A 26,363-nucleotide genomic window follows, 5' to 3' on the forward strand; every position below is an offset into this window, starting at 1 on the left:
GATACCTGTTTACATACCGTGAAGTTTTTTGCCTACACATAGTCCCTGACAAGCTGACAGGCTCTCGCACCTTTTTTTGATCACTCTGTTTGTCTTGTTCACCATCACCTGGTCAAACAGTGGCTGGTATGCAGTCCCTACTACCTTCTCATAAATATTACTTCACACGCATCACCAGTTTCTTGTACAGTATCTTAATCATTCATTCATTTGTACAGTGAATTTCTCACACAAACACAATGTCAAGTTTGTGGTTATAACTTCTACTCTCTCACACATGATTTCACACACAGATACACGCAACCAGAGATTTCTACAGTTTCTTTTTCACACCCAGTTACCAAGCTGCAGTCTCTACTACTGTTTCTGATGCAAAATATCACACACTCTCTCTCAGTCAATCTCACACCCTCATCACCTTTTATGCACAGCAATGCCAGTCACGCTGAGCCCTCATAACATCAGGAAAAGAAATGCTAGCAGCCTCCAGCATCACCTTTAAAAATATATATTTACAGGAACAATTCCCCATTCTCTGGGACTCTTAGAAAAAAAATGATCCATTTTGGGGGAAGTAAATTGAACAGTGGAGACAGGTGTAGCACCGTCCCCCAAATCACCAACCCCCAGGTCTCCAAGCCTGGGCTGGGCCGGTGCTGACAGGTGGTGAGCCAGGAGTCCTTTGAACCCACCCTTTCCAGCCTGGAAATCATACAGGACAGGCTTTATGCCCCTCTATTCCTCCCTCCCAACTCCAGGGACACTTAAAGGGTCCTTTGTACCCGCCCGCAGGAAATTGGGGGGCTGGGAGGGAGGGAGCTGAAAATACACATTTGGTATCAAAAATAAACAGTTGGGGGTGGCAGGAAGATACACCCCCATCCCTTCCTTCCCACCCACCCCATCTCAGATATAGGAAGAGATGACCCCTCTCCCCTATCGAAAAGCCCTGTTTAAAAATAGATTATACTATCAAAATGGCAGAGGGTGGGGGACAGGGAGACCTGGAGTACTGTCTGGAAGGGTCCCCCAGACGGGGACTACTCCCCCAAATAACCCTCCATTGGGAGGTAAGAGGCAGGACCCCAGGAGTTTGGCAGACATGGGAATGGCTTCTCAGGGGCAGAAGAACAAAAGGGGCATTCATCCCGGGCCAAAAAGGTGGCTGATAAAGGATAGGCTGTCTGAGAAAAAGGCTGGGGGGTGTTGGTGAGAATTCCTATTCCAAGGGTGAGTCTGACTTGGTCAAGACTCCAAAACCATTTTAATGGCACAAATTCTTCCCGGACCCTTGGGGACAGCCAGGAATAAGAAACCACAGCATGCGAGCTCTTCTACCTATACCCCAAAATGGAGACAGGGCTCCCTCAGCTTCCCAAGGGCAGGCTGAGAAATAAATAAAGGTCCTTCTCAAGCCAGACCCCAACTGTCTCATCTTGGGGGACAAAATGTGAAGCTGGAGATGTCCTCACCACTGCCCCGAAAAGGGTTGGGCCAGGCTCCTCCCAGTGGCCTTCAAAAAATAAATAAATAAACCATCCCCACTACTGCAGTAGGAGATGTACAAGTGCGGCCACTGGGAGACTGACCAAGAATAGAGAATAGATAATTTTTCTACGGAAAAATTATTGAGAAATCTTTCTTCCTAAGAATCCCCACCCCACCATGACTATAGCACGAGTCTGTTCTTGAGACAGCTGGCTGGAGAGAAGTTCAGGGTGTGAGTAACCCCAGAAAAGGTGGTGGTGGTGGTGGTAGTCATGGCTTCTGGGGCCCTGGGGAGAGCACCACGGGGGTGGAGAGGCCGTCCACGCTGATGGAAGGGATGTGCACCTGGGCGCTGCCACTGGATGGAAACTGGGAACAGAAATAGAGAGAGGTCATGGATAGGGACCATGCTAGGTTCTCTCATTCACTCCGAGATGGGGGAAGAGGAGCATACCTGGAAGGAGAGCTTGGCCGGGCTACGGGGAGCAATGGGACTCAGGGTGCTCCAGAAATGAATGCTGGGGGGCAGCGAGCTGGGCGTCAGCAGCACCGGGGTCTGTGGGAAAGCGGTGGTCAGAGCTCAGGTAAGCAGAGGGCAGGTGTGGGAAAATGGAAGGAACTTGATACATGCCCTACCAGATTTTCTACTAAGACTTCCGAGGTTAGTCCCCAGAAGTACACAGACCTACACCATAACTACTAAGGCTGTGTCCGTGAGATCTCTCCAACTTTACAATGACAAACCGTCCCAACTCTTAAAAGTCCACCCTAGCCTCACTGGGTAAGACCCCCTACAAGACGCTGTCCACAGGAGGATTTCAAACCGTATGAGTCATTATCCCAAAAGCTCAGGCTCAACCCCCAACTCTTATGTTCTACCTTTTACCTCACAGAACCCACTAAGCAAATCCCAGGTCAAAAAGCCCCGCTCAGGTTCTGCATTCCAAGCCCCAACTGATAAACACTTCCCACACATGGCCTCTCATTCCTTCATTCTCCGCCCACAAAAATTCCCAGAGTTGCCCTTCATTTGACTGAGATCCCTCAGCCTTGGAGCCTCACTCTTGCCCTTCTTTTATCAACCTGTATCTGCACCTTCCAGCTCACTCAGATAAGATAACCACGTTGGCCCTTGGGGTCGATCTTACGCCTCTGTCCCCTGCCCCACGCCAAACAATTCCATTTGTCCAGGGAGCCAGCCCCGCCCCTCCGCAGGCACTCACCAATGTGTGCGTAGGTAACAGGGATGGCGTTAGTGCCGGCCCAGGCGCCTGCAGACCGGAGCCAGTTCCCGATCCTGGAGTCCGTTCGGGTCCTGGCCCACCTAGCAGGCTAGGGCTGAGTGGAAGCTCCAGATCCCGGGGCTTCCGGCCCTTCTGAGGCTGGGGGATCTCTGTGCTGGAAGCTGTGGAAGCCCCGAGGCTGCCCGAGGGTGCTGCGGTCTCCATAACAACTGCAGGAGGGACTTCCCGCCCGGGCCTAGGGGCTTCCGGCACAAACCCCGCCTCCCCACTGGCTGCAGTGTTGAACTCTTCCTTGGGCTCTTCTACTTTGACTTCTGGGGGCAGTGGTCGGCCCAACCCGGGCTCCACATTCAGCTCTTCTGATTTAAGGTTCGGGGCCTCGGGCGGGGTCAGAATGACCTGGGAGAGGAGGGAGTATGTTGGATTGCTGGGATGGCGAAGCAATGACTTCCCTCGGAAAGCAGCACTTGGTACTAGGGGCATAACTGCATATCGGAGCAGGTCCTCCAACAGGATTGGGACTTTGCCAAGGAACTAGGGCTACTTCTGGGGCAGTTTCTCTTGAGGGCAAGGTTGCCCCTAGGGATGGGGCGGGGCGGGGCTGGACTCCTGGGGATATTACCCCAAGTCTTGAAAAACGGTAGTTCTAAAAAACTAAGGACCAGCTGCATCTGCCTCACCTAAAAACTAATAAATATGCAAATTCTGGGGCCCATGCCCCCAAACCTGTGAGTTAAAAGGCCCTGCAGTTGATTACAGGAGTGAAGTGAAAGAAACAGTGCATTAAGCAAACACATAGGTTCAGGGCACCTAAAACAAGTTGGGTGTACTACTAATTGTAAGCGCACTTAATCTAGCTACCTTCTCAGTATCAGCATAGCCCATCTCCCCAACCCTTTCTTCAAAGGCACCTGTGTCCCTCCTTCCACTATATCTCCTTTAATAGAATGTTTATGTCCCTTCTCTTACCCATCCTCATTTACAAATTATACATCCCTCCTCTTACTGAATTTCCATATTCCAGCCCTTACCTGCAGAGGCAGGCCAGCCTCTTCTGCCTCTAGGCAGGCCTCCAAGGGGCTTGGACTGGTGCTCCTGCTCCCCGAAGGGGGCACTGCTGCTCCTGCTGAGGCTGTATTGGAAAGCACTGAGATGGACCTCGGATGCAGGGGCAGCTGTAGCTGTGGCTGCAGGGACTGAATGGTGAAGGTGGAATAGAGGCCTGAGCGCATGTACTCGTTCCGGCTGCTTCGCGCCAAACCACCTGGGCCTGCCATTCCTGCACCCTTGGGTGTTCCTGGCTTCCCAGAGGCAGATTCCCCAGGGACGGCATGTACAGCAGCGGGGGCCACATTTGCCACAGTGGAGGTAATAGACACCTCAGGCTGGGGTGGACAGTCCTCAGTGGAGCACCCTGCAACCTCAGGATAGGACACAAACTTGTAGACGAACTTCTGGCCACTCACTTTGCGGATGATATTCTGGGAAAGGAGGAGACAGGATAGGGGGCCTTAGAAGAAAAGGCCAGGGTGCAAGGAGGGTGTGGCTTCAGGGGACAGTGGAAGGGTATGTCTCCTAGAGTCTTCTCTCAGGTCCCTCTCCTGTCTTTTTACATATACCATCCCGCCTCTGTGTCTGCCTCCCCGTTTGTTCCCCCTCCCAGCCCATTTGACATCTCACGCACCTCTCAATTTTGGACTCCTCCCTTCTCCTCCTTCAGTTTCTCCCTCTCTTTTTTCCCCATCCCAATTCCCCCTCTGTATTTGCCCCAGTTTCTCCCCTTTCTCAATTCTCCCCTCCTCCACAATTCTTCCTGTGGCCTCCTGCCCTTCTCTTTCCGTCTCCCTTCCATGTCTCCCCCAATCCATCCCCCTCCAAGTCTCCCTCTGTCCTTTTTCACTTTCATCTGTCCAATTCCCTTGCCCCCATCTCAGATACCTCCCCACGCACACACCTAGTGGCTCCTCTCCATGATGGGGCCCACCTAGAGAAGTAGGTGCAGGAACAAGCTTTCCTCCTGGCTCCAAGAACCAGGGGTATCTAGGGTTAACAGGGTCAGGCCTTGGGGGTGGCTGCCAGGACACAGGTTTGGAGTCTAGTTAATGCAGTAAGACGGGAACATGAAGTAATTGACATAAATGTTGGAAGAGACTAAAGTAATATAGAATGTGGTGATGCATTACTAATATAGAGGATTATTTAAAGCTATTGATACAGACATTGAACAGGGCAAGGTCAGGATGAGGAGCTACATTCTTAATACTTTTGTGGAGGTTTAAGCTAAGGCAAATAGAAAATGAAGTAACTGATAGCAACTAAACAAGAACATTAAAATACTAATAATAAATTTGGGGGAGACTCTCAAGGCTGGCTTGGGTGGGTCACAGAGCATGTTTGGGATATTTCAGGATGGGTCTTGGAGTGTCACAGATGTTCTGGTGGTCTCAGAGCACAGTGAGGTTGCCTCATTATTAATATTGTTTTGGAGGTTTGAGCTAAAGGAGTGAAATATGAAAAATGGAATAAATGCTATAAATGATTAATGGTGTACGCATAGGTCCAGGGCTGTTCTGGAGGAAAAGAGGCTTCCGAGGGTGTTGGTGGTGCTGGGCTACCCTGGGGATATCTTCATGCTGGTCAGGTATGTCACAGGGTGGGTTTTTTTCTCAGAAAAAGAATGAAAAGGGATATTCATTAATGTGGTTTTGGAAGTGTCAGATAAAGAAATAAAATAAATAACTTGTATAAATATTGGGGGAGAAGGAGAACTCAGCACTGGTGTGGGAGTCTGAGAGGATGAGGAACATTTCAAATTGTAGCTACAGGAATAAGATGATAAAATAAGAGAACTGATATAAATATTGGGGTGGACCAGTGTTTCTCTGGAAACACAAGAGGATGGGGTGTGGAACTGGCATTATATATTTTGTTTGGGAGGTTTTAGCTAAAGGATAACAAAAGAAAATAAAATAATTAATGAAGAGGTTAAGGGTCTCAGATGATGAGATAAGGAAAAGCTAGTATGATACTGTCATGGAGGTTTTGGTTCAAGAATCTTCTGGATTTCTTATACTGGAATAACAGCAGATTATGTAAAAAAAAAAAACTGTGGAGTGTAGGAGTGATCCAGGGGTTCCAAAGCACAGGATGAGAAAAGTCATTATTCATAGTGTTTTCAAAAGTTATGGCTATAAGAATAAGGTAAGAAAATGAAATGTGTGGGACATGGTGGAACAGTGTGACTTTTAAGGTTTTAGCCAAAGCAGTAAGACAAGAAAATAACAGATAAAAATGTTGGGGAGTCCAACATCGGTCTGAGAGTACCACAGGATAGGGTAAGAAATGGCCAAGTTTAATATTGGTTTCAAAGTCATAGCTATAGTGATTAAGAAAATGAAATAACTGATATAAATTTTGGGGTCCTCAGCCCTACTTTCTGAGGCCTTACCTTATCATAGTAGTACCGCAAGGCCCGGCTGAGCTTGTCATAATTCATGTTGGTCTTGTTCTTGCGCAGTCCCCACAGCCGGGCCACCTCCTCGGCATCCACCAGCTTGAACTCACCACCATCCCGTGAGGTCCAGGAGATGATGTGGCCATTGCCTTGTTCTCTCAGCAGCTGCAGCAGAAACTGCCACAGCGTCACAGAAGGGTCCATCGTTGGAGTAGTGTTCACGCCATCCCAGGGGTACCTGGAGGGTAGATGGCTCAGAGCCAAGAGTCTGTGGGCACAGGATGGACGAGAGGTCAGCAGGAGAGGATTCTTTTCTTGCTATCTTGCTTCTACCTCTGTCCCCAAAGCCCATCATCATTCTCTAAAGACCCTCAGACTCAATTCTAAGCTTAGCCCAGCTTTGGATGACCCCTGTAATGGGTTAAGACTTTTGGGGACATTAGGAGAGGATAAATAAATTTTACATGTGGGACAAATATGAATCTTTGGAGGCCAGAGGGAAGACTGTAGTAGACAGACTGTAGTCCCTCCAAAGATGTCTGTATCCTAATCTCTGGAAACTGTGAGTATATTATCTTATATGTCAAAAGGAACTTTGTAGATTAATTTAAGGTTCTAGACCTTAAAACAGAAAGGTTATTCTGGATTATTTGGGTGAGCTCAATCTAATCTCAGAAACTCTTAATAAAAGCAGAGGGAGAAAGGCAGCTCAGAAAAATGTGATGACAGAAGAGGCAGAAGAGATTCAAAGCACGAGAGGGACTCAAACTGCCATTGCTGGTTTTGAAGATGGAAGGGTGCTGAGCCCAGGAATGTGGCAGTAGCCTCTTACACCTGGGAATAGCCCTTAGCTGACAGCCAGTGAGGAAACATAGACCTCAATCCTACAACATCAGGGAACTGAATTCTGTGAACAACCTGAATGAGCAGGAAACAGATCTTCCCCTGGAGCCTCCAGAAAGTAATGCAGCCTTGCTGACGCCTGGATTTAGCCTGGTGAGACCTGTGCTGGACTTCTGACTTACATAATAAATTTGTTATTTTAAGCAGGTAAGTTTATGATAATTTGTTACAACAGGAATAGAAAACTAGTATAATGCCCTTCACCTGAACATTTTCATTTGCATTTTCTACCAAATCACACGTCCACTTTTCCAGGAGGTTCCTTCTGCCAGCTCCTCTCAAAGGCTGTTCGCTCCATGTAGGGCCCCCTTCCTCTGTGTAGAAGTCTTCCTCATCGTTTGAGTCTCAGCCCCAGGGGTCTAGCCTTTATGAGACCTTTCTAGAACTGAATGCCTGCTTTCTTCTGTCCCTCTATCCACACTCCTCAGACCTGTTCCTGTCTCTGTATGTTCTCCTTCTTGATAACAGCCATAACTACCATACATGCCAGGCATTGTTCTAGTCAGGCAATATGGCCTAGTGGACAATTACCCAGGCTCTACAACCAGACTGCCAGGGTTGGAATTCTGCCTGGTTCTGCAACTTGGTAGCAGTGTGATCTCTGGGCATGTTCTTTAACCTCTTTGTGCCTCAATTTCCTCATCTGTAAAATATGGATAACAATACCACCTAGTTCATAGGGTTATTGTATAGAATGAATATAATATGCTTGGGGTATGATAAACTCTAAACAAGTATTAGTTTCTGATTTGTTCATAATCCCTTAGCCCCATTCCAAAAAACTCTAAGAAGAGAAGGCTTCTTTGTAACCTTTTTGGCAGCAAAACCTGATTTGAAACAAAACAAGGTCCTTTGTGGCTTTTATTCATCTCTACTTAGTGTGACTGTTCATGTATTTTGCTGCAGAAATCTGAATGTGGCTATTTTGGAGCCCACTAAGGGTGTTATGTAACATCTTGTATGTGCACCTCGTTATCTTTCTAAAATCCGAATATTTTGAAATTATGAAACATCTGGCCCCAAGGGTTTCAGATAAGGGCATATAAACCTGTACTGTTATTTTTACAGGTATTTACACATTTCTCCCTTGTCATGACTCTGGGAAGTAGGTACTGATGACTGCTAATTTATAGAGGAGCAAGCCAAGGCACAAAATGTCTAAATGATGTCTATAGGCCACACAGCTTTAGGTGGCAGAGCCAGGATTTGGACCCAGGCAACCAGGTTCCAGCTGTCTAAGCTTTCAAACCCTTAGGCTAAATTTCCCTTCACACTAACTGCTGTACACTGACCTCTCCCTTGGCCCATTCTGCAGAGGACAGGACCTTCCCTGTCCCCCTATAACTGCTCTCTTTGCTGAACTTCCTGGTCCTTACAGAATGAGCTTTCGTCAACTGGTCACTGGCTGGGATTGCTGGGTTAAGAATAAGACCTTCCAAATCAGGTTTCAAAGAGCCTCTCTCTATTATTTTTAGCTTGATTCTTCAATCTGTAATTAAATATACGGTATGAGCTTCTTATGTCTGAGCTGTTTCAAAGTTCATTCCACAGACACAATTTTAGGCAATTACACAAGCCATAGAGCCATGAAGTGTGCAGATTAGAGAGTCCTGGCTTTGCAGCCCTCGCAAAGTTTATTTCAAAGGCCTGCTTATTTCAGAGGCACAGAGAGTTCAGGGGGACTCCTGGTGGCAAACACAGGCAATTTTAGCAGTTCTTCCTTCAGTGGCAACAGAACCTATCAATTCAGGTAAAATCTGACAGTTTGCTTCAAGCCTTAATAGCACACAGGGTTTCATATTTTATTATTGTATTTCTCATTTGACCCCTTATAAGAGTTCTAGTAATTGGTGTTATTTGAATGTTTACCTTTCTTCATCTCATTTATTTAGCAAGCATTTATGGAGTGCCTACTGTGGGCCAGGTGCTCTAGTGCAAGTGACATTTTAGTGGGGAAAACAGACACAAAGCAAGATAAACAAGTAAAGAGTGTGAGATGATGATAGAGCTATGGGGAAAAATGAAACAGGAGAAGAGTTTTTAAAAGACTGGCAGGGGAGGGTCATCACTGAGGAGGTGACATTTGAGCAAAGACCTAAAAGAGGTGAAGGAGTTGGTTTGTGATGCCCTGGGGAGCAGCGATCCAGGCAAGGGAACAGCCTGGGCAAAAGGGTCTGAGGCTCGAGGGTGCCAGGCAAGTTGGAGGAAGAGCAGAGAGTCTGGCATGGCTGGCCAGGAGGGAGCAAGGGGACAGTGGTAGGAGATGAGACCAGAGGGGCAATGGGGGCCAGACTGAGTGAGCCTTTTCCAGGCCCTATAAGGACTATGACTCTGACATTAGAGCCACGAGAGGGTTATGAACAAAGGGGTGAGAGGCTGTGACTTGGATTTAACAGGATCCCTCTGGTTCTTGTGAGGAGAACCAACTAGTGGCTAAAGAGGCTACTGCAGTAGTCCAAGTGAGAAATGGTGGTGGCAGCAGCAGCGAAATTTGCTGACATAAAATGGGGGTGAGAGAGGAACCAAGGGCGATCCTAGGCTTATGGCCTGGAAGGATGGAGCTTGGATCAACTAAGATGGGAGCACTGCAGGAGAGAGGTTTTAAGGGGAGATGAGGAGATCAATTTTGGAGATGGTCAATCTCAGAGGCCTATTAGACACTTACCTGCATGCTGTGAATAATAACATTAATTTTAAAATTAGGAACCAGTGATACAGCCCTTACTATGTGCTATAACCATTTTACTCATTTAATCCTCAAAACAACACTATAGGGTGGGCATTATTATTATTTTCCCATTTTCCAAACGAGGAAATGGAAGCACAGAGAAGTTTAGCAACTTAACCAAGGTCACACAGCTGGACGTTGGCAGAGCCAAGGTTCAAACCCAGTCAATGATCCTAGCCACCTTACAACACCAGCTCTCTATGGAGGGCTTTCCTGAAGAAGTGACATTTGAGCAGACATCTGAAGGAGGAGAGGTAGCAAGCCATGCTGACATCTGTGGGAAGGGTGCTTTGGGCAGAGGGAACAGCATGTACGAAGGCTCTAATGTGGGCACAAGCACCCTGTGAGTCCATCCCAGCTCCCACCTCTGAGGATATGTATGTCCTGTCCTCCCTGCCAGGAATGCCCTTCCCCCTTCCAGTACTTGATGAACCCTTTATCTCACAATCAAGTTCTGGTATCTCCCAGGAAAAATTAATTCATCCTCTTGTGGTCCAATGCACCGAATAACTGAATAAAGCCCTTACAAAGCTGTTCTCTCTGGGTCTTCAGCCTCATACTCCTCTGCCCTGTTCTAGCTGTGTGACCTTGAGCAAGTTACTCAACCTCTCTGAGTCTGTTTCTGCATCTGTAAAATGGGGATCTTTCCTTCTCAAAGTAAATTACCCTCAAAATACACCTACTCTCAAAGGCTTTTGTAAGGATTAAATGTCAGTGTAGGTAAAGGGCTTAGAAAAGTATCTCTAGTACATGGCAGACATCCAAGAAATGTTAGCTATGCCCCAGTGTGTCACCCTTTTCCCTCCCCACAATCTTATGTATCACCATGACCACTGGGCGTCCATCATGTCTCAGATCTCATCTGCTACCCCTCCCTCTACTCTGCTACAGGTACAATGGCCTCTTTTGTGTGCCTTAAACATGCCAGGCACAATCCCACCTCAGGGCCTTTGCATCAACTCTTCCTCCTGCCCAGTGTACTCTTCCACTAGACATTATGGCTCCCTCCCTGACCTCCTTCAGGCCTTAAGTCAAGAGTCACCTTCTAAGTGAGGCCTGCCCTTGCCTAAGATTTCAACCATCCTAATATTCTATTCCTACCTTCCCTACTTCATTTTTCTTCCTTAGCACTTGTCTAACACACTATCTAATTTTATTTATTTGTTTCATTTACATGGTCTGTCTCCTGCACTTTTAACAAATATATGCTCCACAGGGGCAGGAATTCCTGCCTGTTTTCTTTCCTCCCACATCCTCAGTGCCTAGAAGAGTACCTGGTACTTAGTAGATACTCAGTAACTGAATGAACAGTCCCAACCAACTAACCCCCTTTTTAAAAAAAGATTTTATTTATTTATTTTTAGAAGGGAAGGGAGGGAGAGAGGGAGAGAAACATTAACGTGTGGTTGTCTCTTACATGCTTCCCTACTGGGGACCTAGCCTGCAATCCAGGCACATGCCCTGACTGGGAATAAAACCAGTGACCTCTTGGTTCGCAGGCCAGCACTCAACCCACTGAGCTACACCAGCCAGGGCCCAACTAGCTAGCCTCTTAATTAGCTCTCATATGCCCTCCTCATCCCCACGTGCCCCCCCAATTTGTCTGAAATTATTTTTCCCATTCATTCACACAATAAATCTGTATTAAGCACCTACTATATACTAGGTATATTCTTAGGTGCTGGAGACCCAGCAGTGACTAAGCAGACAAAAACTGTAAGCCCTCATGGGACTCCTGATGGGGAAAGACAACACAATAAATTGGCATACTATACTGTCTGATTGACAGTAATAAGGGGCAAAGGGAGAAGTAAAGCAGAGAAGGGGTCTGACTCCTGCTAGGTGTGCAAGTTTAGATGGTCAGGGACTAGGTGACATTTGAACAGAGCCCCAAAAGGAACCATGTAGAGATCGAGGGTACAGTGTTGTGGGCATGTAAAGGCCCTGAGGCTGGACCACTGGTGTGTTTGAGGACAAGTGAGGAGGTTAGTGTGGCTGGAACAGAGTTGGGAGTGTAAGAGATAAGGCCAGAGAGGTTACTTGTTTCATTATTAAGTCACAGATATTCTTTATTTACACTGGAGAGGATTCTAGTTCTGATCCCTCCCCTTTCCAAATGAGGAAACGGGTGCCAAGAGAAAGTGGTTAAATCACTAAGGTCACACATCTTCTGGGATTGGGGGTGGATAGATGCTGCAACAAGGTGTGCAATGCAGACAGCTCTGCAGACAGAGGGAACAGCAAAAAGCTTGGAGATGGAATTGATGTGGTTTTTAAGGAGTGGGGCTGCACATAGGATGGGATGATGTGAGAAAGAAGAGCCTCAAAAATTATCTTGTGTTCTGAAGGGCACCCTAACCTGGTACTTAATGGGTCACCTTTGAGTAAGGTATTTAGCCTGTCTATATCGAAGTTTCCTCAGTACCTATCTAGTAGGTTTATGGTCAGGATTAAATGAGCTCACTAATATAAAGCACTTTCCCTGGAACTCAATAAATTTTAGTAGGTGTTCAATAAATATGGGCTACTATTAGCATTATCACTAATGTATTCATTTATTGTTGTGAAGAAGAATGTCTTAATGGTTAACAGTGTGCATGAGGGGTTGTGTTTTAGAGTAAAAAAGACCTGAGTTCAACCAGCACATAAGCTGATCCACTATTAAGAAGGTGGGAGGTGGTCAGGGAAGGCCTCGGCTGAGCCACCACAAGGAAAGGAGAGGAGCAGAATAAAAGTGAAAGGCTGACCCTCCTGGAGGAAGGATTGCAAAGCACTGGACTCATGAGAGGGGAGGGGGTGTGAATGCAAGCAAACGGGGAGCAGAAAGGCCAATGAGCAAATCCCCTGTAAAGGTGGGGTTGTGGTGGTGTAAAGGCTTATACTGTTTACTGGGCAAGGGGTGCAAAACAGTGCATTGACTACTGCATAATAATGGTGGGAGAGAAAAGTCATCACACAGGGACTGATTAAAAGGAGAGGGGACAAGACCATGGACTTAGGCTACTGATTATGGGGAGATATGAAGCACTAAAAGCACTGAACTGATCCACTATTAAAAGGAAGGGAGAAACCCAAGGACTAGAGGACTGACACTACCAAAGAGGGAGGTTAGGGCAATGGGCTGATAACTAGGGAATGTGTATACAAGAATATAACACAGACCGATTCACTGGAAAATGGTGTGTGAGCGCACGTGTATGATAAAGCCATGGACAGATCCACTGGGGGATTGGAGGAGGATAGGAATACAAATTCACAGATTAATTTATTGTTAAAGAGGAGTGGAGGGAGTACAATGCCACGGATTGATTCACTACAAGAAACAGGAGCCGTGGAACAAACAAGGCCACAGACGGAGCCCCTGAAAGTTGAGGAGAGGAGAAACACCCTCGGACGGACCTACTGTCAAAGAGTTGGAGAGTGTCAAAGACTGGTCCCCAGTAAGTGGGGGTGGAGGGGCAAGACCATGGACGAGTCCACTGTAAAATGAGGCGGGGAAAATTATAAACACGCAGACCGATCCACTATTAAACAGGAATGGGGATTAGGCCACAGTCAGATCCATTACAAGGGGTGAATGGAGGGGACAATGCCGCAGGGAGGTCCACTATCAGTGGTGGTCGTGGTGGGGAGCCGAACACCAGCGGGCTGTGGGCCAAGCCACATCCCTCGCGCGGGGGCGGGAAGAATACGTAGGGTCACGGACCAAACCCTCCACCCTCCAGGCCCCAACTCACCTGTGCTTAGGGCAGCGGCAGCGTTGGCAGCTCCGGGGGGCGGGGGCTCCATGTGAGGCCCCACCGCCCCCCAGGCCAGGGTTCCAAGGCGGCGGTGGCGGTGGTGACGGTGGTGGTGGTGGTGACGGTGGTGGTGGCTGTGGCAGCAGCGGCAGCGGCAACACCTAGAAGCCGCCCCTGCGTTTCCCCACAGCTCACGTGGGCTGTGGAGGAGGTGCCTAGCGTTTCCTGGTTCGCTGATTGGCCAAGAGCCGTAGATTGACCTGGACGTCCAGGGTTGGGGGCGGGCCCTTGTCTCTCAGAGCTATGCCTTGACTGGCCCGAGAGGAGCTGTTGGAAAGCAGATGGCGGGCTCCAAGGGGGTGTTCTCGGCCTCGTGGGTGCTACACGCTGATTGGCTCAAGAGTGAGTGATAGACCATGGGCTATTGACAAGGTTCTGGGGGTCACCTGCCTCGCACAGATTAGCCTCTAGGGGATTGACAGAAGACAGCTTTGGAGCATTGATTGGGGTGGGTGGGCCCGGCTTTTTGCAGATTGGAGAATGAGGGACTCCTAGACAGCTGCCAACACAAACAGGGTGGTGCTGCCCTCCATGCTGCTCAGCGGAAGCAGGACTTATATAGAAGTGGGCGTAGCAGCCGGCAGGAAAGGGGTCGGGCCAGGGCTCTGCGTAGGCAGGCAGAGTAAGTCTATAATGATTGGCTAGAAGACGAATTTAGAACGGAGCCGAGGTAGGAAAGCAGGACAGCTGCCAGACAAGCCAAGAAGCAGAGTGGTAGAAACTGAATGCTGAGGGCGGGGTCGGAATTATAAAGCTACAGTCAGAGTTATAAAGGGGTTGAACTTGGCTTTGCATTTATTGGATGCTGGACTCAACCTAGAAATAGGGGCCAGACCAGGGAAGGCGGGATCTGGCTCTGTAACCCTTGGTGGAAACTGGAACTATTTAGAAGCAGTAGCCAGGCCAGTTTGGGTCGGACCGGGCATGGGTGTAATTTAAGGTACCTGAGGAATGATTAGGGTGTGGGAGAGGGATTAACCTTAGGGCCAGGAGTGAAAGGTTGACTGCCTTGAGAACAAACCTCCACCCTGAATTGACCCATTCTGTATAGTAATTAAAAGAATGGTGTCCAAGAAAAGAAATGGAAGGGTCAGGTGGGGGCCCAGGTTGTCAAGGCAACAGGAGAGGGCAGAGCAGTTAAGTCTAACAGCAAATGCTGCCAAGTAACAGTCTGGAGGTAGGACTTCAGGTGCACTTTAAAGGTTCCACACAGAGACTGGATTATCTCTGGGCCTCCTAGTAACTTTGTGCTTTAGAGACAGGCCACCTTAGTGAACAGTAGGGGTTAAGGGGAAAAAGAAGGGCCGTGTGACTCAAACAGGCTTTCAGGCTCTTTAATATCTGGAGAGGGGGGAAGAAGTCAATGGCGAGGCTCCTCTGGGATATTCTGCAGGCCTTGTAGTTCTCTAAGCCCCTGAAAAAGAGGACAGAAGGGAATGAACAGAGACTAGGTCCAGGCCCTGTCCCAGGCTTGCTCTGACCTCCCCTCCCTCAGAGCTACCCTAGCTCGTTTAGCTCCAGTTTAGCTCCAGTTTAGAGGGACAGATGGACCTTCCAGTCTCTGGCTCTCTCCCTTCCTCAGGTCACCACCTGAGGAAGGTAAATGCATTTGGAGACAGAGTCTGGGAGTAGGGTGAACTGCTCTCACCTCTAGCAAGATGTGGATATGGGCCTTGATATTCATCGAGTCCTTGGTGAGGCTGTCACTGAGCCTGGAGAAAAGAAATAAGAAAGGGCAAAGTGAGCCCCATGATCATGAGGATGAGGCTTCCTCATCACTTCCAGAACTATCTATGTCCGGCATGACCCCCACGTGGCAGGTGGTTGGACTTACCACTACCAGAACTACTCCTATGCAGAGATGCCTGGCCATCATCCGGGCTGCACTATTCAAAAACATTTACTGAATCCCTACTCTATGCCTGGTGGGTTTAGGTACTGGAGAGACAGCAGAAAACACAACAAACAAAAATCTTGGCTTCGTGAAGCTGAAATTCTCATTGAGAGGGACAAATAATGGTATAAAATATAGAGTATGTCAGATAGTTCTAAGTATGATAAAAAATTAAGACAATAAGAGAGATAAGGAGTACAAGAGTGGAGGTGTAATTCTAATTAAAGTGCTTAGGGATGGCTTCACTGAGAAGTGTTTGAGTAAAAACTTAAAATGAAGAAGCGAATCATCTGGATATGTGTGGAGGATGAGTGCTCCAGACTCAAGGGGCAACAAATGCAAAGGCACTGAGGTCGGGGTGTACCTGGCATATTTGAGGCACAGCAGAGAGACCGGTGTGGCTGGAGAAAACTAAATGAAAGCGGATTGTAGGAGGTGAGGTCAGAGAAGTAAGTGGGGAAGGCAGATCCTGTAAAACCTACAAGGTCATGGTAAGGACTCTGGCTTTTACTGTAAGTGGGATGGGAGTTAGACTGTGATCACAGCAGGGATGTGAACTGACTAGGGTTTTAGAGGCTCCATCCGGCTGCTGTTCGGAGAATTCACTGTGGATAAGGAGATCTGGTATGGAAGCAGAAGTCCAGTGAGGGAGCTACTGCAATAGACAGGCAAGAGTTGGAGACTCAGGCCATAGTAGCAGCAGTTGAGGTGATGAGAAATCATTGGATTTGGGATATATTTTGAAGGTAGAGTCAAAAGGATTTACCAAAGGATTAAATGTAGGGTGTAAGAGAGGGGGCTCAAGAAAGACCTAAGCAAATGGGAAGCTGGAGTTGGCTGAAACCACTCTGGACCTGGAATGTTGAGTTACATAAACCAGTCTCACCCAAAAGAATCCTCAATGACACAAAGGGTTAAGGGAGGCTTTTCTGAAGAATAAAGAATGAGTAAGAATTAAACAGTAAGGAAGGTCTTTTCCACAAAGAAGGCCAAGAGGCAGGAAAGAGCTTTTTGAGGAGCAGTCAGGCCAGAGTATTAGAAAATTAAGTGAATGATGGAAGAAAATTGTTATAAGGTCCAAGAAGTAGGGAGGGGCTAGATCATGCAGGATCTTGATATCAACACAAGAAATGTGGATTGTGCTGTAAATGTAAGAGTCAGTTTTAGGGAAACTAAATACTGTAAAAAAAGTAGAAGGCTGATAAATTAGAAAAAAATGGTATGAACCTATTTATATACCAAGATCTCCCAAATTTATATTTTCAGTCTAGACCTCTCTCCTAACTCCAGACTTGGCAGTTTTAACTAAATCTTCAAAAACTCAACTTCAATGTTTAACAAGCACTTCACACTTAACATATCCTAGACTGAACTCATGATCTCCCCCTCCAAATGTGCTCCCCACTATCTCCTCCATCTCAGATAATGACAACTCCATCCTTCCAGCTGTTCAGCCAAAACCCTGGACTCCTTTCTCTCACACACCCACATCCAATCAAGCACTCTATTTAAAATTACAACTGTAATTTGTTCTAATCTGCATTCCTCTATAGCATTGTCTAGTTTTTTATTTTTTTTTAAAGATTTTATTTATTTATTTTTAGAGACAGGGGAAGGCAGGGAGAAAGACAGGGAAACATCAATGTGTGTTTGCTCCTTGCACACCCCCAACTGGGGACCTGGCCTGCAATCCAGGCATGTGCCCTGACTGGGGATCAAACTGGCGACCCTTTGGTTCGCAGGCCAGGACTCAATCCACTGAACCACACCAGCCAGGGCCCTCTGTAGCACTGTCAACCTGTGACACACTACATCACTGTCTTCATATTTTTTGTCTGTCTCCCCTGGCCAGAATGTAAACTGTGTAAGATGTGGCAGAGACTTGGTCTGCTTTGTTCCCTGCTGTATTCCCAGGAACCAAAACACCCATAGTAAGCACATAGTAAGCACCCAATGTATGTTGAAGGAATAAGTGAATGACTACTCCACTGAAAGGAATCTGAAGTCCTCAAAAGATGGTAGTCTATGTTTAAGGACAATAAATAAACAGAGGATGGTGTTGTTGCCAGGAAGCAAGAATGCTTTCAGGAATATCTAGGGTAGTGATAAAAAAAACAGAGGAATGACCCGGGTCAGCTTGATCCCTTGATCAGGGACAATTTGAACATCAAAGAAAAGAACAAAATCACTTAATGGTACAAGCTTAGTCTATGAAAGGCTGTGAGATCAACACTTAAAAAGGAGAAAAGTATAGTCACCAAATGCTAGTTGTAACACAAAAGGGATATATTTAATTTACTACTACTGATTTAATATGCAAGGCAATGTTAATAGTCAGATGGTTATTCTGCTCCTTCTATAATGACATATCTGTTTATGGGTGTGAATGTGTACTCCTTTCTGTGTAATCAGGAAAGAATATACAAAGAGACCTGCTCCTCCCACTCCCCAAACAAAGAAATATACTAAGAACAGGAAGAACTCACAGGCCATTTTGACCACATAAAATAACCTGAAAGAAAGTTCAAAGTTTGCCATAAGTAACCAAGCATTTTAAAGTGGGGAGTGAGCTACACAGACTCAAATTCTCATTTTCTAGAAAGATTAAACTTCTAGGGAGTGCTACTAATTATAATTAAGTAATAAGAGATTCAACATTTCTCATCACACTGATAAACCATGCCAGTATTCCAAAAAGACCAGACAAGGGAACAGGCACTAACAATCTAAATACCTCATTTTAGGGAAAGACATCAAGTTTCATAAAATTAAAATCTATTTGAAAGGTTCATGAATCCCATGATGTAACAAGAAAAGATTTGTTATAAGAAATGGTCTTGGTCTAAATGACCACCAGCTCAGAACTGTGTTGGCCCAGGAGAGTAGGCTCCTCAACCAACATGATCACCAACAGGTCTGATCACTAAGATTTAGAAATCTCAGCAAGTCTGAGGCTCTTTGTAGGCTACTAAGACTGAAACCCTGCAAAGGTTCGAAAAGAGAAGTACTAGAACCCTAAGGGAGGCAAGTTTGGAAGAGATAAACATAGAAATAAAGATAAATATAACCTAGACGGAATTTTAGATCAGTAGTATTCACTTTAGTGAGGTGTTGTTAATCTAAGTATATTGCTCAGCATCCCTTCACTCACTGCACATGAGCCATGCTTGCCTCTCCTGACTATTCTTCTACCACCACAGGCACACAGGTCCCTTGCCAGGAATGTTCTTCCCCAGAGAGCCTGCTGTCTTGTTAACTCAACCAAATGACTCAAATGTCACTGCCTCTGGGAGGCCTTCCCTAGCTACATTGCAAACTTTTCATCCACACTCCCGATTCCCCTTCCCTGCATGAAACCTTAAAAACAAGCACAGCCCATGCTTTCTTATCACATTACCTCCCTATCACCACCAACAGAGATCTGCTTCAATCCTCCCTTCAACCTGTTTCCATCATATGCTTTTAAATTCATTCAACAAACACAAATACCTACTACATGCTAGGTACTATGCTTGTCACTTGGGGTACAGACAAAATACCTCCCTTTGTAAGCCTTATATCCCAATGGGAGGAGGCAATGAACATTAGAAAGAAGTAAACATTAGGAGGTCATAAGTGCTAGGGAAAAAAAAGAAAAAGTAGAACAAGGGAAGGGAATCAGGAGTGCCAAGGGTTGCAATTTTAAAGTGATGTTACAAAAGACATTATTGAGAAAGTGACATTTAAGTAAGACTTACACTGAGTGAGGAGAAAGGAGCCATGCAGGTACCTGGGAAGGAGTACTGCAGGCAGAGAGAACACCCACTGCAATCACCCGGAAGTGGGATCATTCTGGGATGTTTAAAGAAGCCTGTGCAGGTCAGTGTGGTGAGAGTACCGAGCAAGAAAAAAAAAATTAGCCAGAGGTGAAGCCAGAGGTAACTTGTTTTACTGTTAGTGATTTATAGGCTTAGACCCTACGGCTCTGGTCAAAATTGTGGTTATGTGTAACAGTATAGTTCTTCTAGGATGTAAGCCTTTAAGAAGCCCTTCTGTCTTGTTCACTGCTGCCTCCCCACCATCAAGCACAGAGTCTGGCATATAGCAGATACCCAATGCATGTTTGTGTGAATAAGAAATATTGGGTTGGCCAAAAAGTTCATTTGTTTTTTCCCATAAAATGGCTCTAGTACTTAGTTGTCTTTAACTTCATTCAAAACAATTTTGTTAGGTTGTATTGTGACAGCTGTCATATCAGCATGCATTTAAAAAAAGTTATCAAAATTGATAAGTTTTTGTGTAGCCATTTAATGCTGAAGATGGAAAATATACAACATTTTCAGCATATTTTACTTTATTATTTCAAGAAAGGTGAAAACACAACTGAAATGCAAAAAAAGATCTATGCAGTGTATAGAGAAGGTGATATGACTGATCAAACATGTTAAAAGTGGTTTGTGAAGTTTTATCCCGGAGATTTCTCACTGGACGATGCTCCACGGTCAGATGGACCAGCTGAAGTTGATAGTGATCAAATCGATACATTAGTTGAGAACAATCAAGGTTATACCACACAGGAGATAGCCAACATACTCAAAATATCCAAATCAATCAATTTACTGGTGAAAATGAAAAATGTGTCTATAATTTTACAGGGGGAAAAAAAAACGGACTTTTTGGCCAACCCAATACAAAGACCATTGAGTGCTTAATAAGTGCTATACCTGGGGCTGAGCTTTGCATCCCTATTTTCCTCAGCCCTAGCCCTGAGGAGGGGAGCTGAGTCCCTAAGTATCCCAGGAAGCCATGGGAAAAAGGGGAGGGGTGTTGCAAACAGTGGCATTTTTAGACACTGTCCTCATTAAATAGACTTACTTTGTGAGGAGATTGCTCTTCCGATCAATAAATTTGAGAGCTTCTGCCAATGTCAGCTCCAGGAAAAAACCATATCCAAGGGCCACGTAGATCCGTGAAGTGTCCGGGCTAAGGAAACAGTGGTTAGAAGAAGTGGGGGAAAGTTCTCACCCCTGTTTAGCATACCATACAGTTTAAGATCTTCTTACTCCCCTTTCCTGCCTTCCCCAAGTTGAAGCTCTGAGGGGGCAGGGATTTTGTCCTATTTTATTCCCTGTCACATCTCCAGCACCTAGCAGAGTGTCTGGTACATAGCAAATACTCAAACAATTTGTTGAACAAAGGAAGGGAAAGCTGAACCCTGTGGGATTAGAGGGGTAGGCAGACACTCACACCACTGTGTCAACAAAGAAGTTACAGCCCAAGTCCACCTGCATATTTAATTCCGAGTGCTTAGCTTCCTGTGGGATCAGAGAAAAAGAGGTAGGAGTTAGTGGTTAACTTTTATGTCAGGTGACAGGTTCCAGTCTGAGGTATCTCCTCCCATGCCCCTCCCCTACCCACCCCCCACAAAAAGGTACCCAACCTTGGCATCCTTACCTGGAGACGCTCAATGACATTTCTCAGTTGAAGGTATTTGGACAGCTGCTCATATACCTTGTCACGATGCTCTAGTACCTTTCTGGTGGGACATGATGGGACAAGAGTAAAATGGTGACCAATGGGAAGCCCTGTCCTTCTCGGAATACCTCATAACATGACCCTCTGATACCCTCAAGTTATGGTGCCCTAAGGAGAGGTTTTAGTGCAGAAGTTAAGATTTGGACTCCAGGTCAGACTGTGTGGGTCCAAACCCAGGCTAGTAAAAAGGAGATTTTTACTAGCTGTGACTTACTGGTAAGTACATAACCTCTTTAGGATTCAATGTCCCCGTCTATAAAGTACGGATGACAAGTATTATCTCATAGAGTCATTAGGTGGATTAAATGTGTGTTTAAAGTACTTAGAATGGTACCTGTCAAGTAGTAAGCTCCATATATGTATTATTTATTATTGTTAGAAAGTGGGAAGGTGGGGGAGAAAGAGAAGAGAAACATCAATGTGTGGTTACCTCTCATTTGCCCTCTACTGGGGACCTAGGCATGTGCCCTGACTGGGAATCAAACCGGCTACCCTTTGGTTTGCAGGCCGGCACTCAATCCACTGAGACACACCAGCCACGGCTGATATCTATTATTTGTTAGTATTATATACTATTCCCGATGCCTCTCTCCAATCAGAATGTCCATTTCTCACCCTAGAAAAGTCCTCCATCCCTTTTAGGATGCTCTTAATTCTAGTTCTGAACATTCTACTTCTTGCTCAGATTAATAATGATAATAATAATTTTCCATACTCTTTGACCTCGTATCCACATTAAATCCTTTACAAGAACAGAAAACTCCAAACCACCACCAGAGGAAGGTTCCATCAAATTCCCCATTTCACAGATAAGGAAACAGACACAGAGAGACGAGGCAAGGCACCATGTGTTCACACGGGTGCTTAAATGGCCAAAACCGGTTTTGACTCTGAGAACTCTGGCCTAGGAAAGCTAGCTCTTAACCGCTCAGGGACATCACAGACTGCGCTTGCGTGGACAAATGCTTAAGACGCCACGTCCGGGTCCAGTCGCACTGGGACAGTCGCCCCTTCTTCCCTCTCGGACGCGTAGGGCCGGGCTCCGAATGCCTTGCGCACCAATCGGAATGCTAGGCCCTGACTCCCAACGTCCAGCTCACCACGTGGAACGTCCCTAACGCCCCACCCCGGCGCTGTCACTCACTGCAGGTCCCGCTGCAGCACGTCAGAGATGAAAGTCTCATAGCGCAGCACTTTCTCCCCAGTGGCATCCAGAGCCCGCCGTTTAGGGGGCGTCGCCATGATGGGCTCCTGAGGAATGAGGAGGGGGAAGGCCACGCTGACCACTCAATGTGCCTTCACGCACAGTAAATCTGCACCCTCTCAAAGTTGGGAGTGGGCACATCCGGCTAACATTTAGTGAGGCTGATCCGCTTTCTTCCCCTTTCAACTCTGGGACCCCCGTCACCCAGAGATACCCAAACTCAGGCCTCACCTTAGAGCCGCCAGCAGTAAGAACGGTTGGTAGGAACCGTGGCTTCCGGGTGGCGCGGCTAAATGACGCATGATGAGGGCGCCGGCCAACCAAACAGGTGGGCAGAGCGGTCCTGAACGAATGGCCACAGGCCGAGAAGGGGAGGGCGGGGCTTTAAGGAATCCTAGGAGGTTGCTGCACATTGCAGAGGTTGGGAACAGGGATTGCATGCGCGGAACCTCTGAGGACCGTGCGTGGCTGGTGGGGGTGTTCTGGGGAAGGCGGGACGAACAGGTGGAGGTAGAGTAAAAAACACTGAGTATATGAAAGCCAGATCTTTGGAATCAGAAGGGCAGGAATTGTTTATGGTTCTGGTCTGTGAAAGGGGAGTACCTGCCCGTGACCTATCGCCCTGGATTTTTATTTTTTTACACGGGAATTTTGCCTTTGATTCTCGGTACTGGGAATGAATGTGAGCATTTTAAAAGTTTCAAACGGATACAATTTTTCGAAAATTCATCCTTGATAATTTCAGTTCTGCGAGTTACAATGCATAACTGGGATTCAAGCAGAAATTGACAACGCACTTTGTTTAATCACCTCATTTAATATGACCGTTAAATGGAGGGTCATTGAAGTCCTCAGCCCAAGATCAGCTGTCTTATAGTTAGGAATAGTTTCTATGTTTTAAAAAAATGTGTAAGGTTTTTATTATTATTATTATTTGCATTCAAGTTACTGAGTGGTTTTTTTTTTTTTAGATCTCTTTCAGCCAAATGATTTTATTAATTGGGAATAATGAGCATCCCTTTCTGATTTTCCCCAAATTTAAAAATGTAAAATTACTATGAATCTATTCTAAGAGATTGCCCAATTCTAATTCCATATAGATCAAGGTATTTAAATCATCATTCAATTAAATGCAGAATCTGGATTTGTTACATATAATCATTTAAGTAATCTAAATAAATGGCTATAGTTCATGTCATTATAATCCTTTTTGTGGAGAAATGTTTAGATAGCTGTTATCAAATTAGTTTTCAATTTTCTGGGTTTTCAGGAACAGAAAGCTGAATAAATAAAATCCATAGATCACACAAACAAAAGAAACCTAGTTTAAAACAACAGCTTTGCCCTCTTCTAAAGCCTTTTGTCTGAGCAGTTTGCAAATGGTACTGATCTCAGTTTTATCATCAGCTGACAGTGAAATTCTCCAAGGGGAGACAAGGAATGAAAAGGAGAAAAGATACTAAACAATGGACACAGCCAAGTGTTGGGGCATAGGCAATGCTAGAGAGTGGGTGCTCAGTGGTCAGCCCTTAATTATAAAGAAGCCTGCCTTTTTCAGATAATTGTGCAAGAAGAGGCAGTTCAAAACAGCCCACACTAAAGCAGCCTGGAAATTCACAGTAGAGTTCCCCAGCTTTGCTCAGAGTCCCTGGCTTCAGGAAAAGTAATTACCTATAGTCTGAGTAAAAGATGCCGACTTTACCTAGTTTGTTCACTCCTCTGTATGTACATAAAAATATATATATCATGCCCTGGCTGGTGTGGCTCAGTGGATTGGGTACTAGTCTGTGAACCAAGAGGTTGCCGGCTGGTTTCCCAGTCAGGGCACATGCCTGGGTTCCTGGCCGGGTCCCAGTGGGGCATGCACAAGAGATAACCACACATTGATATTTCTCTCCCTCTCTCTCTAAAAAATATATATATATATTTATATATATATAAAATAAACTGGCAGTCATGGGCTGAATCCATCTGAGAGATGTGTTTTGTTTGGCTTACAGAGTTTAAAAGAAACAGTATTTATGATTTGCCAACACTTAAAATGGAAAGATGAATTTAAATCATTTTTTATTTTCCTGTTACAGTTGACATACAAAATTATATTAGTTTCAGGTGTATACCCAGTGATTAGACTTTACATATTTACTGATCATCCCAATCAATAAATCTATTACCCATTTGACAGTATATGTAATTATTAGAATATTATTGACTGCATTCCCTATGCTGTACTTTACATCCCCGTGACTATTCTGTAACAATCAATTTGTATTTCTTAATTCCTTCACATTTTTCACCCATCCCTCCAACGCCCTGCCCATCTGGCAACAGTCAAAATGTTCTCTGTATCTGTGAGTCTGTTCTGCTTCTCCATTTATTTTTTGTTTTTTTAGATTCATTTATTGATAGATATATATATTTATTGCCTTTTTATTGTTCATGTGTTCTTCTCTTCCTTCTCTTCCTCCTCCACCTCCTCTTCTTTTTTCCTTAAGACCCTTTAACATTTCATGTAATACTGGCTTGGTAGTGATGAGCCCTTTAGCTTTCATTTATTTTTTGTTTGGGATGTTCTTGTATTCTTAATGGTAGCTTTGCCATGTAGTGTAATCTTGGTTATAGGTCCTTGCTTTTCATTACTTTGAATATTTCTTGCCAATCCCTTCTCACCTGCAAAGTTTCTGTTGAGAAGTCAGCTGAGAGTCATATGGAAGCTCCTTTGCAGATGACTAACTGCTTTTCTCTTGGTGCTTTTAAGATTCTCTGCCTTTAACCTTTGGCATTTAATGATGTGTCTTGGTGTGGGCCTTGTTGCATTCATCTTGTTTGGGACTCTGCACTTCTTAGACTTGTATGTCTATTTCCTTTATGAGGTTAGAGAAGTTTTAATCATTTTTTCAAATAGGTTTTCAATTCCTTGCTCTCTTTCTTCTCCTTCTGGCACCCCGTGATGCAAATGGTGGTCTGCTTGAAGTTGTCCCAGAGGCTCCTTATATTGTCTTCATGTTAGGGAGTTCTTTTTTTTTCTTTTTGCTGCTCTGACTGGGTGTTTTTTTCTTTCTTATGTTCCACATCACTGATTTAATTATCAGCTTCATCTACTGTACTGGTGATTCCCTGCAAATTACTCTTCATTTCAATTAGTGTATCCCTCATTTCTGACTGGTTATTTTTATAGTTTCCATGTCCTTTTTTTTATGCTGTTCAAGTTCTCTCTAGGTGCAGCTAATCTTCCCCTAAGTTGAGCATCCTTACGACAAGTATTTCTTTGTCTCTTCTTTCACATGTTACTTCTGTTTAATATTCTTTTCTCACATCAAGGAAAAAATTGTTTTTCTCCTTTAATATCCCTCATAGTAGATGAAATATTGCCTCCTTGCTGTGGACTTCTGTGGGTACACATTGACACATTTAATCAGATGTCCATTCAAACAGTAGACCCCTGTGAGGTCTAGTTATGTAAATATAATCACAGGGATCTACTCTGTAAGTTGGTAGCATAGCCATAGAGAAAGGAATTTTTAAGTGCTTAAAACTTTACTGTGCACCCCAGTTAGAGTATATCCTAAACAAAACACCCTGCAAAAATTTAAACTATTTCTAGTAATTATATTTTTGGTAGTAGCATTGGTATTCTTATTTTGATTACTATTGCCTCATCGTATTATTTGATATTAGGTAGTGTGATTCCTTCAACTTTGTTCTTTCTCAGGATCACTGTTGCTGTGTGGGGCTTTTTGTGGTTCCATATAAATTTTTGAAATATTTGTTCTAGTTCCGTGAAATATGTCATTGGAATCTTTATAGGAATTGCATTGAATCTATAGATTGCTTTGGGTAGTATGGACAGCTTAATGATGTTAATTATTCTTATCCGTGAACACAGTATGTGCTTCCACTTATTTGTATCTTCAATTTCTTCAGTGTCTTATAATTTTGCAAGTAGAAGTCTTTTACATCCTTGGGTAAGTTTACTCCTACGTGTTTCATTCTTTTTGTAGCAATTGTGAATAGGATTGTTTTCTTAATTTCCCTTTCCGTTAATTTGTTATTTGGCATATAAAAATGCAACTGAGAAAACAAATGGAACAGGAACAGAATCACAGAAATGGAGATCACATGGAGGGTTATTAG

The 26,363-nt window shown here is 45.1% G+C and overlaps 2 protein-coding genes across 2 annotated transcripts; both read right to left on the reverse strand.

Annotated features, from left to right (window-relative positions):
- Window positions 1-492: 492 nt before the first annotated feature.
- On the reverse strand, window positions 493-13,746 carry ELK1 (ETS transcription factor ELK1). The gene is made up of 6 exons (XM_045860404.1): window positions 13,555-13,746; window positions 6,181-6,454; window positions 3,764-4,213; window positions 2,712-3,131; window positions 1,943-2,044; window positions 493-1,857 (listed from the first exon to the last, which is right to left on the reverse strand). The coding sequence occupies exons 2-6, from the start codon at window positions 6,388-6,390 to the stop codon at window positions 1,759-1,761; spliced, it is 1,281 nt and encodes a 426-aa protein (XP_045716360.1). The 5' UTR covers window positions 6,391-6,454; window positions 13,555-13,746; the 3' UTR covers window positions 493-1,758.
- A 1,191-nt stretch (window positions 13,747-14,937) lies between these two features.
- UXT (ubiquitously expressed prefoldin like chaperone) lies at window positions 14,938-22,506 on the reverse strand. The gene is made up of 7 exons (XM_045860406.1): window positions 22,461-22,506; window positions 22,170-22,276; window positions 20,945-21,026; window positions 20,738-20,805; window positions 20,366-20,473; window positions 15,266-15,329; window positions 14,938-15,031 (listed from the first exon to the last, which is right to left on the reverse strand). The coding sequence occupies exons 2-7, from the start codon at window positions 22,265-22,267 to the stop codon at window positions 14,978-14,980; spliced, it is 474 nt and encodes a 157-aa protein (XP_045716362.1). The 5' UTR covers window positions 22,268-22,276; window positions 22,461-22,506; the 3' UTR covers window positions 14,938-14,977.
- Between the last annotated feature and the right edge of the window lie 3,857 nt (window positions 22,507-26,363).

This window comes from Phyllostomus hastatus, unplaced genomic scaffold (assembly GCF_019186645.2).
Source record: "Phyllostomus hastatus isolate PE091 unplaced genomic scaffold, TTU_PhHast_1.1 phas_scaffold_200, whole genome shotgun sequence".
NCBI lineage: Eukaryota > Metazoa > Chordata > Mammalia > Chiroptera > Phyllostomidae > Phyllostomus > Phyllostomus hastatus.

Coding starts and splice junctions, on each gene's coding strand:
- ELK1 (XM_045860404.1), bottom strand. CDS start 6,390: ATGGACCCTTCTGTGACGCTGTGGCAGTTTCTGCTGCAGCTGCTGAGA. Junction 4,214..6,180: donor TGCGGTACTACTATGATAAG/GTAAGGCCTCAG, acceptor CTCCTTTCCCAG/AATATCATCCGCAAAGTGAG. Junction 3,132..3,763: donor AGGCTGGCCTGCCTCTGCAG/GTAAGGGCTGGA, acceptor CTCCTCTCCCAG/GTCATTCTGACCCCGCCCGA.
- UXT (XM_045860406.1), bottom strand. CDS start 22,267: ATGGCGACGCCCCCTAAACGGCGGGCTCTGGATGCCACTGGGGAGAAA. Junction 21,027..22,169: donor GTGCTGCAGCGGGACCTGCA/GTGAGTGACAGC, acceptor ATGTCCCACCAG/AAAGGTACTAGAGCATCGTG. Junction 15,032..15,265: donor ATATCCACATCTTGCTAGAG/GTGAGAGCAGTT, acceptor CCTCTTTTTCAG/GGGCTTAGAGAACTACAAGG.